This window comes from Eublepharis macularius, chromosome 8 (genome assembly GCF_028583425.1).
Source record: "Eublepharis macularius isolate TG4126 chromosome 8, MPM_Emac_v1.0, whole genome shotgun sequence".
NCBI lineage: Eukaryota > Metazoa > Chordata > Lepidosauria > Squamata > Eublepharidae > Eublepharis > Eublepharis macularius.
This window is the reverse complement of record NC_072797.1, coordinates 43,986,326-43,999,259: the sequence shown is the minus strand read 5'-3', so window position 1 is coordinate 43,999,259 and position 12,934 is coordinate 43,986,326. Positions and strand designations below refer to the sequence as shown.

The 12,934-nt window shown below is 38.6% G+C and overlaps 1 protein-coding gene across 1 annotated transcript in view; it reads right to left on the bottom strand.

Moving 5' to 3' along the window:
• MSH3 (mutS homolog 3) overlaps nt 1-12,934 on the bottom strand; it is an 87,850-nt gene that overhangs the window by 36,184 nt on the left and 38,732 nt on the right. The window contains exons 12-13 of the mRNA XM_054986657.1: nt 12,785-12,894; nt 4,116-4,248 (exon numbers count right to left, since the gene is read on the bottom strand). Coding sequence (XP_054842632.1) covers nt 4,116-4,248; nt 12,785-12,894 — 243 coding nt within the window. The remainder of the gene's footprint in view (nt 1-4,115; nt 4,249-12,784; nt 12,895-12,934) is intronic.

Here is a 12,934-nt window from a genome sequence, read left to right as displayed (position 1 = left end):
ATGGATGACACAAGGGACCTGGGCAGATGTGTCCACTGTATTCTGCCCTGCATTAATTTGCTGTTTAGACAGCTTTAGGGCTTCTTCCAAAATCACTTTGGCTAATACCTTTTGGTCTTCTGGTAGTTTATCCACAAAGGTGGACATGCGGAACACCTGATAGGCCCCCATGATCACAGTGCAGTTTGCAATTTTTATGTTGAAGGCTGATGAAAAGTACAGCTTTCTGCCAAGATTGTCCAGTTTTTTACTTTCTTAATCAGTAGGTGCCGAGTGTGATCCCTGCCTTGGTCTTGCCTGCATTTCTTGTCACCAAAGACGAAGGAAGGGGATAACTGAAGAGAAACGAACAGACGTCCTCCCTCCATGAAGCCTTCAATTATAGGGAAGGCGATATTGGCTGTACTCCCTGAATACAGACATTGCAAGACATTGTCTTGTGGCTTTGGATCCACCATTGAAATTTTAATGTCAAGGGACCATGCCATCTTGACCATTTGTTCCGCTTATAGACAGTAGTCATCTGTAAGGGAGACTTGACCAGTTCCCATCACCACTTCATCCAGAGAGAGGTTGGATGCAGGACTGGGGCTCCTTTCTCTGTTGAGTTCAGAAGGCTGGTATGATAGAGATGAGCGAAGTACCTCGTATTGAATCCCAGATCCCCCTGGTTGGTCCAAGCCTCCATGGTTGGATGTTATGGATTGACTGCCATAGGGTTCTCCATCTCAAGCCCATATCTTGCTTGTTGGGCGTGCTGAGGCCATTCCCGGTATTTATGAGAGCAGCATGGTTGCTTGTCAAAGCAACCATGTCCACAGCAGGTCTATCGGGATCACCTCTTCAATTTCCCGTTCCTCAGCCGAGGAGTGATAGGAGGGAGACCTGAAGTGGAATGAAGGAGTTCCGAGTCGTTCCAACATAATGTTCTCCACTTGCTCTTTTGTTTCTCTCTATGTTTTGTCTTACTTTTTGCCTTTTCTCCTGGGGGTTCTAAGAAGTCAGTAACCTCCTGACTAACACCCTCCGGTGCTGCCCTAGTGTGACTTGTGGACCTTGGTTCCATGCTCTTCAGGTCCAAGACAATCAGATCCGAGACAGTCGGATCCAAGATCTTTGGGTCCGATGGTCGTAGAAGTCGTTTCAGCGCATCTCTTCTTAGACTTCACAGTCGGAACTGAGGCTGCTTCTGATCTCGATGGTGAAGGAAGTCTTCAGATCCAAGGGGCTTCAGTGAGGCTCTGAGTCTTGAGTGGTCAATGTTCTTGTCGGCTCTGAGCCAGATCTGAAGTCATCAGAACCGCTTTAACCAACTGATTCAAAAGATGTCGGATCCAAATGGGGGATATGGTCTTCAAAGTTGAAGTATGAGTTGGCACACTTTCATGGTCTCCGCTTCCCACTGAGGGGAACACAACCTTTGGAATATCAGAGGCTTTCATGGCTCTCTCCCAGAGGAGTGCTTTCAGCTTTATCGTTCTTTTGGCCCTAGCTTTAGGCGTAAATTTATGACAATGCTCGCAAATTTGCATGTTGTGCCCCTCCCCAGACATATGGAGTGTCCATCCGTTTTTGTCATTATTGTTGCACACGTGGTGCAATGTTTGAAAAGAGCTTTCTCTGTCATACTTTCACTTATCTTTTTTCTCTTTGTTCTCGTTTTAGAAGCAGAGCGGTCACAAGAACCTTCCTGGCTGGTGGCAAAGAAGGAACTGAGCGTAAGGGGGTGCTGCCTCCCGATGGTGTACTCGGCAGGAAATGCCGCACATGCACACTGAGGAGAGGAGCACACCCTAGTGTGAAATAACTTTAATGAACTTTGCTGATTGGCAGGCCTGCACATGTGCAGTCCCATGTGGGACTGCACAAGAAGACAGACAATGAACTATAATTATTCAATCTACTGACACAAAATACATATTAAATAGTGTATTGTTTACAAGCAATCAAGAAGCAGGTGAAATAAATGCTCAAGAACTATAGATAATTATTCGATATTTATTTTCCAAACTGGTCACTGAAATCTTCATTCTGAAAAATAAGATTCCTTCACTAATTTCTTTGCCAAATAAATATACATTTTACAATACAATTATTTATGTCTATTTTAATGTCCTCTTTTTGATATATAAACTATCCCCAAAATTGTGTGCTTTTCAAAGATTCAGATAACAAAATTTTTATAATATGTAACCAAAAAAGTAATACCAGAGTACTAAAACTAGAATTCTATATGGTATGTTTGCTAGACATACTCGCCATATAGAATTTTATATGCTAAATTCATTGCTTTCAAAGTGGATAAATGTGCCTAATTTTGCATGGTTGGGCTATCAAAATTGTATGAAATCAAGGGTTAAACTAACACAAATTCTCTTAAAATCTTGATTTCAAAGTTGTACTTAGAAAAAAATTAAAATAAATCTGCTTGCATAACAGCCCAAAAACTATGAGCCAATTGAATTAGAATATGTAAGAATTAAACTATGCCTTAAAAAGGCCTCACTAGCAGTGCTATCCTAAACAAAGTTACTCCTGTCTAAGCTCATTGATTTCAATGGGTTTAGACTGAGGTAACTGCACAGTACAGTTGCTGTAAGTATAGTTTTAGACACACACTTACCACTTCTGCAGCTTTGGTTTTTCCTAATTATGTTAAGTTGATAACTCTGCTCCTTTAGATATCCATCCTCAATGCTTAAGGGCACATCTGAATACATTATTTGTACTAATTTATGACTGATGCTGTTCACTGATACCTCAAATATGCTATGGTTTAAAATGGTCCAAAGTTCTTTGCACAAAGAATACTTCTACCTTTCAAATATCTACCAATTAATGCAAAACATCCATATTCGGGGAAGAGGTTTTTGACCCAGACCTCTTGATCTGAAGTTTTTGAAGGAAATAATGTTTACAATCCTTTTTGTTTCACATAAAACTTTCTGTAACACAACCAATAAAGAACATTGTATGTCAGTTTCCCTTACAATAAGCAGAAATAATTCAAATTCAATTGTGCTAACAGGAGAAGTTGACAGCACAACTGGGTGACCCACAGGCATGGAAGGGTTTTCTACCTACCCAGAGGGACTTCCCTGGTAAGCAGAAAATGTGACTTACAGTGCAATCCTATTAAGTTATTCCACTCTAAGACCATTGTTTTCAATAGGCTTAACTGGAGTAACTCTGCATAGGATTGCGCTGCCAGTCAATTAGTCAATTGGTTAAGATAGCCTGCTGAGTACTGAACTTGCTCTGGAAGCCCAGAATGTTGAGACCAGTTTCTGTTAGTTTAAAGAAAAAATAATGAGGAGATAAGAAATTGGCCTGTTAAAACCACTGAACTGTATAACCTCATGAAAGAAGAGTCTGGAGGAAGGGGGTGTCTCAGTTTTGTTCCACAATACTTTATTAGCCCTCAGGGAGTTTGGAACGGTCATAAATGAATCACCTCTTTATAACTGTTTGCCAGACACATTAATATTACAAAAGCAAAAAGGTAGGGAATGCTATGGTCAAGATATTGGACCCTTTGGATCACAACTACTCAAGGTCAGAGGATCCTCACCTATAGTGTGGAATACAGCATGAGGCATTGCAGTGGGAAGGGGAAATCATCTAAAACTCTTTGAGCAAGCAGAAAATTTCTTTCCACTCAAGTGCTGCACGTTTGGATCCAGTGAGTGGAGCACAGTAGCCAAACCACAATTTTTGACACCTCCGTCAAACATGTGTGTAGTTACAGTTTACTTGTTGACTTGTATTTTACCTCAACTTTCTAATTAATTAAAAGTAAAAGTTAAAAGTATATGAATAAATTAATAATCTCTGAACTGCTCCATACTTACAAATATCATCATTAACGTACATTGAAAATGCAGCTCAGTCTATAAGGTTACAAGGCATTTTGCTCAAAGGCCACTAATTCATCTGTTTAGCCATAAGATTTTCTTCAAGACTGCCATTATACCTCATGTTGCTAAAAGTGAAGAGACTGTCAATTATATCCTGTCTTTCAAGGTATGCATTAATTCTAAATAAATCTTAAGAAATATTTTCTATGAAAATTAAACATAATAGTGTATCATTTCAATGGGTTTTAACTTAATTACCTTTTTGTGATAAATACTACAGAGTCCTCTCTCAACATCTGGCATCTTATATAGGAGAGTCTTAATTTGACCAAGGACACTCGATTCTGACATGAGAACCTCAGACACCCCATCAAGTCGAGAATCAATTTCACTGAGGGAAAAAAATGTTATCTTTTAAAACAGCACTAGTGGTCTGTATAACATAATTAGAAATCATGGAATTCTTTCCATCGTTTATTGGGAAAGTTACATAAAAGAGTAACTCTGTATTTAGCCATGCAAAAACAAAAGATGTCCTTAAAATCTATTCAACGTACTCCCAGAAAATAATTGTCAAATTTCCAAATAGAAGAGTTGTTGTTACTAGTAATCAAGGTGAATAGAATTCTGATTCACACATTGCTCTAGATATCTTCTCAGATATAATCCTACCTGGATGTCTTTACTATTTTACATCCTATCATTCTTCCCATCATAATCTACAACTGCTCGAAGGCTCTGAGGGCTAAACTTGTCCTTGCTTAAAGACAATAGGGACGCCAAGCAACTTGCAACATTTTTCTCCCCTCCTTCCACCTAATCGGGGGAAACATTTTATTCAAGTCCTTTAAGTATAACCAAATACAACTCAAAGGAAATAATCTATTATCTTCTGTCATTTTTTCTAAATTCAGGCTGGCCTTTGTTTGGTCATTTAGAGGAAAACATAAAATATCTATAAATATATTACTTCTACAAATTTATATATTACACCATATTTTGCTTTGAGAATTTCATTTATGCAAATAATGTATCAATTTGAACCAGTAACATACAATGGCATACAGCACAGATGTAACATCCTCTCCTGAAAGGTTAATCTCCACTTTAATCATTTTCACATATGGCTATGCTGCTGTAGCTCCAGTAATCTAACACACAAAAAAGCATTCATACACTTTGGTTGCTGTAATCCTTAATATTAAAAAGGGGAGTCAGAAGAATATCATCCAATATTGTGACCTATTTTTTACCTCACTATTACAGAACATGTATTTGAAACACTGATAGAAGAATTATAAAATATTAATCTAAAGGAGATTATCTTTAGATTATATATAGAATAGGTGTGCCAATATAAAAAGTAGTTTTAAACATTTTTGCTTCTGTTTCTCCTTCTATCATTCTCTTCTGCCAGTGGGTGAAGACCTTTTTCTTTTGTCTAGTGTTACATCACTAATTCTCATTCACTCTTCCTCCCATACATGTGTTATGTTTTAATTGTTCTTATATATTTATATGTGTTTTAAAACTTGTTTTAATGTTTTCATTTTTTGCTGCTTTGGAGACCTTAAGTTGGGTGTAAACGTGCCTTAAAATGTTGTAAATAAATAAATAAATAGCCATAATTATAGTATAAGGGGAAAGCTGAATATAGGAAATAATTCAGAAGTGTAACATTTATTATTTTAGTCTAGTTCTGTATTTATAATAGATCCTAAATAATCGTTTAATACTAATTGTGCTTCAAAGTTATTAACTGATCTAAAAGACTTCCAAATCCCTTTTTCACCTGCTGTGTCATATAGATGATTTTCACAGTTGAACATACTTGTAAAACTGGGCTGGTTGAACAAATAGCTTATATAAAGCCTACTAATTCTGTTTCATTCTATCAATTAAAATTATAGATACGTTAAAACTTATTAAAACAGTCTTGAAGAATTATTTTTGTTACAACATAACAAAAACATAAAAAAATCATACAGTTATAGGTACTATTAAATTTTTGGGTACTGCAGATTCAACTTTAATGCAAGGGACTGAAAATATGGGTTTAAGATTTATCCAGACTTCCAGTTCTATTAAGTGTAAGGCCCCTGACTGTTTGCAACAATGAAGATGGATAACTCAAAGCTCTTATTTACTATTAGCCCATTTACCATATCTGAAGAAATTCCTTTAATCTGACAGTGAATTTCCCTTCTTGTTGGTCCTAGGGCGGGGCATTCTTCACTAATGGAAATAGGATTGCTAGCCTTTTTTTGGTAACTTCAGGAAGGAGGGGTTTATCCCTCAGTTACCCAGACTGGTCTGGAAGCAATTCAACTTCCAAAAAACTACAACACACACAGAAACCAAACTTGGTAAAAACAAGAACAAATGGAGAAAGACATATGGACAGGATCAATCTAATTAAACTTGAAATCAGCTGTCCCCTTAGAGACTGCCTTCCTCCAAGACTCCCAAAAAAGGGAGGTAAGATCCCACATAAGAACCACTGAGAAGAGAAATTTCCATTAGGGAACATAAGTGGCTTCTACTTTTAGATATTTGTTTTCTGTGCTTTTAAGACTGCACAGACTAAATGGCTTGCCCCTGAAAGAGTAGCCATGGCTTCAGAAATAAAATCTTAGCACTCCTTCTGCATTTCACATTTAATCCACCATAAGAGATTAGAATTTTCATTTTCACCAGAGAGAAGGCACCAGGGTGTCCCTCTGTGTCTTTGGCTTGCAGAAGGAAGACTGTCTTCCCACATAGGAAAGGGAAGGAATCTCTTTTGCTCTGCACTCAAGGCCAATTGTTTTTTTTTCCTGAAGTATGGCCCTTAGCCCTAAGTTGGTAAAGTTTAGGATGTAGGCTGGAGCTTGATGCTAAAAGTTAGAGGGTTGAGTGGAATCTTGAAACTAGGGCTTGGTGAAGCTTGGGCTTATGCCTGGTGGACAAGCTAATCCAGTAAGGCTGTCTTTCCAGGCCTCACCCTAAACAGGTTGAGAGATAATTGACTCCAGATGTACTGCAGGCAGGCGCTGGAACTCCTGAGGCTTCACTGTGCTCTGGCCAGGAAAAAAACCCTGGGGAACTCCTGGCCTATGCATGGGATTTCCATGCCCCCACCCCCTGGAGGCAAACCCAGAGGGGGTAGGCACAACCCAGAGGGGGTAGGCAAGAATACACCAACCTTGAGCAGCAGAACACCAAAGCCCTCCCTGACAGAAACAGGAGTAAGAATAAGAAAACTCTGTGGAGGAAAAAAGTTACCATGCTCTTTAACACACACAGTTGGCAGCAGCCTGCCTGTGAGTGAGTCAAGGCTGAAACTGGGTGATGGAAGGAGAAGCCCCCCACCCCAATCTGGAGTCACCAAAAAAGGCTAAGGACCCTGACTGCCTCCAGGGAGGAGCTACTTAGTATTAGTGAAGGCTGCTCCACTCTAGACCACTAGAGAAGGGTAAAAATTACAACACTGCTACATAAGTCACTAAATACCTGGCTTTGAATAAGAGTAGGGAGAAGGGAGACAAATTGAGCCTCCAACTGTTGCTACCAGAGCCTTTAACAGAAAGTAGCAATAAACACAAACATCCAATCTAGGATTAACACACAGGATGTTCAGTGATCTGTCACAGAGAGAAATAATGTGATGTGCTTCCAATTAATTCAATTTTCTATATAAAATGTTCAGAATCCTGAATGATTTGCAATACTGTTGACTGGTTTCAACACTGCTACCAACAAGTGCTTCTAGTATTTTGGGGTATGATCTCTTTTTCTTTTTGCGATATAATGGTGCAACATAGCAAAACATATTCAGCTGAATAATAAGTACTGAAAACATTCATGAATGCATCTAGAATGACTATTAGTACCATGCAGATCTTTGTACATCTGTTAAATGGCAATCAAGTACTTTTGTTTTACACAAATAGACTGCAATTTCAGCAACATTTGCCATGAAAAAGGAAACAGTGAAGCATTTGAGAACAGATGAATGCTTAAATTTTTACTACGTTTATACGTATCTACAAACAGGGCTCATTTGGAGGCGGAATGCACCGGAACGATGTTCCGGTAGCTCTGAAAAGAGGTCATGTGGGTTTTGGCCCTGCCCACGTGATTCCTTTTTCTCCTGGCTGTCCTCGTTTTTAGCAGCAGGCTCAACTTGTGGGAGAGAGGGAGAGAGAGAAAGAAAATGAGTGAATGAGTACAAGCCGAGTGGGGCTGGGCTCCAAAGGAACGTGAGCTGCTTAGGATTCATTCTGCTCTGCTGCTTGCTTTATTTTCATTTGTGACTTGTGAGTGGGGGGGAAAGAAAATGAATGAGTGAGTGCAAGCTGGAGCTGGGCTCCAAAAGAATGTAAGGTGCTTTGAATTCATTCTGCTTCTTTATTTTCATTTGTGACTTGTGAGAGTGAATGCATGCGTGCAAGCAAGCAGGGCTGGCTCTCCTGGGGAGGGAGGAAGGAGGTTGAAAGCAGAGTGGAGAGGAGAGTGTAGGAGCAGGAGGTTTGTTCCTGGAGTGGAGGTCCGTCTACTCAGGATTGTAGAGGGGCCCCTGGGAAGTACCCAGGGCCCAATCACCCTGCTTCTGAGACCTTCAGGAGACAGTATCCCTGCAGCTAAGAGGGGCTAGTGGGCCAACAGTGGTGGAGTAGACCCAAAGGCCAAGAAGCAGAAGTCAGGCAGGCGGAGAGCGAGAACCACCACAGCAGAGACACGTGAGGGGTGGGGCACGCCTAAGCCTGACACAAGACATCCAGTAACAATGGAACAGAACTAGATTACAGAAATTAGGAAACAATGTAAACCGTCTAAGGCATGAAATACCATAACGAATGCTGAGGGTGGATTAGAGAACTATAAGACAGTACAGTAAAAGCAAGATGATAATAATAAATAAACTTTGCAATAAACTACAATCCTCACTCCCTTACAGAAGTGCCTTCCTGGATTATTCCATTATACTTCAATTCTGCACCATTTAAAAAAAGCCATCCTTTAACTGTTAAAAAACAGAAGACTATTGGACTTTGAAGGGTATGACTTAAAATTTGGGTGACATGGGTATTTATGGTATGACAAAGTTAAGGCCAATGCAGAGTTTAACAATCATTTTGTAAGGTGTGCTATTTTGAAAATATGGAATAAATACAAACCTAGGTTGTGTTTGAAAATACCTCTCTGGTTGTCATCGCAAGAAGCTCATTTTAAAAGGGAAATGGTGAGTCCACCTAAATGGTTAACTTATCATGACTTGCTGGAATTTTCTCAAGGCCAAGTTAAAATTAAATCAAGAGAAGACTTAGCAGTAGAAAGGCACGCTTGCCAGTGGTTTCCCTACATGCAAATCTCGGAAAGATTTCAATTAAACAAGTCATTATGACTTTGAGCAATCTAAAACTGAATTTGAAATTGCCCTCTGTACAAATGATGAACATGTTATTTCTAAAATGTATAAACTTTTGTTGAAGTCTGAGATGGAAGAAGAGCAAGTAAAAGAATGTATGATTAAATGGGCAAAAAAATGTGGATATGACATATTAATGGAGCCATGGGAAAATATGTGGACAAGGGGGTTGAAATTTACATTAAGCTCTAGTATCAAAGAAAATTTTTACAAGGTGATGTATTGTTGGTATACGATTCCTGAAAAATTGGCTAGAATGTATAAGGGTGCTTCAAATGTATGTTGGAAATGTGCTAAACAAGAAAGGACATTTTTCATATGTGGAAATGTAAGAAAGCAAAGGGGTTTTGGTTGCAGATACAATCATCGATTCAGAAGATTTTGAAGATTAAAATTCAGTTGAAACCAGAGACTTTGCTGTTGGGAATAATGGACTGCCAGTTGGAAAAATGCTTTGGAACTTTGTTTTTATACTTTATTACAGCAGCAAGAGTACTTTATGCACTTTATGCACAAAAGTGGAAAACTCCAACATCGCCTACAGTGGAGGAACCAGTACCTTGAACTGAGTTCAGTAACTGACAGGTAACTAAGATATGATGGCAGAATGGATGTGATATGCATACTCCAGACAGTAACCGAGCTATGGTATTCTGTACCAAATGGAATTTCTGCATTGACTTTAATGGCAGACTCCTATAGAGTGCATTATAATAGTTCAGCCTAGAGACAGGGCATGGATCCACATGGCCAGATAGGCTACATCAAGGTTGAAAGCCATCCTTGGAGTTAAATGAAGATAGAAGAAAGATTTTTTTCCAGCTGCATTAACTTGCTTCTCCAGTAGAAATGCTGGGTCCAGTATAACTCCTGGGCTCTTAGGTGAGTCAGCAAGGATCAGCTGGACCCCTTCAAATGTGGGCATACAAGTTTCAGCTTGTACGCCCTCAGCATTTAATCACAGTTGTGAAAATGGAAGAGACTCCCCTGGTATGAAAGCAGAAACTAAGGGTGGAAACCCACAACCACGGGGATCAAAATAGAAAATCAATCTGATTTTGGTAATATATTAGTATGAATTTTTAACTTTTTAAAGTGCCAAATGACTAAGTTGTCACACTTATCAAGCACACATACTAATAAATACTTTAAAACTGGTACAAAAATTCCTATACCATTAAATAGTTACAAATGAGTACAATTACATCAGTTCAATATAAGAGTCATACATCCTGATTATTTGGCTGGAGTTGTACATTCAGTAACAATCCAAGGTATATTCAAAATTCAAAAGAAGTCTCTTTCAGTATTTCTTACAGGTGCGCAAAAGATGGGTGCTTTGTGTAAAAATACTGTTGCTGTCAGGTAAGCCTTTACAATAGGCGACAAAGTCTAATTTCTTTTTCTTTCTTTTTCAGGTGGAACCACAGATAAGAAGTAAAACTCCCTAGAAGCCCATCATGGCAAGCATCTTTAACACTGGGGAACATTGCCTGACGCCTTACAATACACCACCAACTAGGAAGGGCAACGATCTACAAACTACAGGTTTAAACTTCATCAGTCAGTGAGTTCAAACTAAAACAATTCATGCAATTATGATCAGACAGAGACCTATACTGCACAATATCCTTGCAAGGATAGGCAGGCAATAAATAAATACATGAATAAATGAATGAATAAATAAAAAATAAATGGCATTCAAATTGGAATGGATCTGAAAGATTTTTATCAGCAAAGCACAAAAATATCACAGCTAAACGCCAAATCTGTATTAAGATGGAAATCAGATAGCCTGTTGTCACTTTACCCTAAATTGTGCGAGATGTAAAAAGTAAGTTCTGTTCACTGCTATCTGACACTTCACAGACCTTTAAATGTCATCTACAACATGTTCTGTTATATTCAGCCAAAACTCTTCACCAGCAATACTCCAGAAATCTCCCACCTGTCTATCTAAGGGAAGGCATACATTTCAGGTTCCAATCAGAGTTTCAGCAGACACAGCTCAGGCTCCCAAAATTCTCCATATTATTCAAGGTGGTCTCATGTCCTAAGCTAAGCCAGTCAAAGAAGCCTCCGCTAGCCAAGTAAGAGCAGAACCACTTTAGTTCAATGCTGTTCAATCTCAATACAAACAGCCATTCCAGAAGGATACAATGGTTGATGGTACTGAACGGTGCTAAGAGACTATATCTTAATTCTTCTTCCTCACCTGGGACTACTAATAGTATTTCATTTTTCTACACAACTGGCATCCCTGTCATGGGATATCTTCAAATATGCAGGAAATTCTTAAAGTGCCTAGTAAAACAGACAGGACAGAATTTCATCCATACGAAGCTGCATTCACAATTAAACTGTAATAGGAACCCTACTTAAAAAGGTTGTCAACCAAACTGAGTTCTGAATACAAATGAACGCACTATGATTGCGGCTGTGGTCCAGCTAATCGTATAATAATGAAAATTATCCACACACAAAATCTATTAATCATTAGTCTACAGCCTCTGAATCCCTTAATATGGAACTTGTCAGAATGTATAACTCTTCTCTTAAGATGAAGTGCTTCTATCCTTATTTTGCTCAAAAGTCTTAGTTTTTATTTAGTTTACTCTAATTCTCGGCAAATTACAATTCCATCTAAAACATGCTTTAGCCTTCCACATTCCATCTCTTAGGGAGAGATGAGACATCTAACAGAACGGCTGGGTAATGAAAAGCTGCAATCATCATCAGTGTCTATGGACTACAATTACAGCACACATAGCCGGGACCACACAGTCATTTATCATGGTATGCCAGAAGAGGAAGCTGCTGAATACACACTGATTAAGAAAAAAACAGATAAAAGACATTCATTCCAAAAGACACATCAACCAGCGTCACAGTTTTTCCAGCTTTCATTTACATACAAACTGCTGACTGGCTAGTATTTTACGTAAACAGAACTCTGAAATCTACTCAGAAAACAAAATAAACAAGCTTTCAGATAATAGAATGCTTTCCCGTTATCTGTAGTTATCTCACCATTTTTGCAAGGCATTTTACCCACTAGTTCCATCTATATCAAATTGTTCTAAGAAGTACAGAAATGCACACTTTGACTCTGTGTAATTATCATGAAGATAGTTCCTATGACTGGGCATGGAACTAGGAATATGTTACACAGTTCCCTAGAACTTTGACACTTTGAGTAACTCAACTACATTAGCAGTAAAATATAAATAACAAATTGGAAAGGCAATACCAGTGTTTAAAAGATGTGGAGAAAACAGGAACATGCATTTTTTGCGTTATGCCTTAATATTTTAACATATTTTAAATATCTAAAGGCTTCTAGGAGTTACCTCTTTTTGATAAGAGCTAAAAAGGCAAAGCTGAAGCCAAGAATTCCTCCCCTGAGGCGGCATTATTCAACTCAGCTTAAATGCAGCATTCAAATTCTCACTGAACAGAAAAATACAGCTGAATTGGATTCAGTACAACTATTTTATAATCATTTAATAATAAATACCTGGATTTCAAGAGAGGCTGTGTCACCCATTTCTTCAGTTTCCGTCGTCCAAATGAAGTTTTTGTATGATCCAAGACCCAAAACAGGCTGCCTTTTGTTTTCCTGTCAGTCTAAAGTAGTAACAGTTTGTGTTTGAATACATAAAAGCAT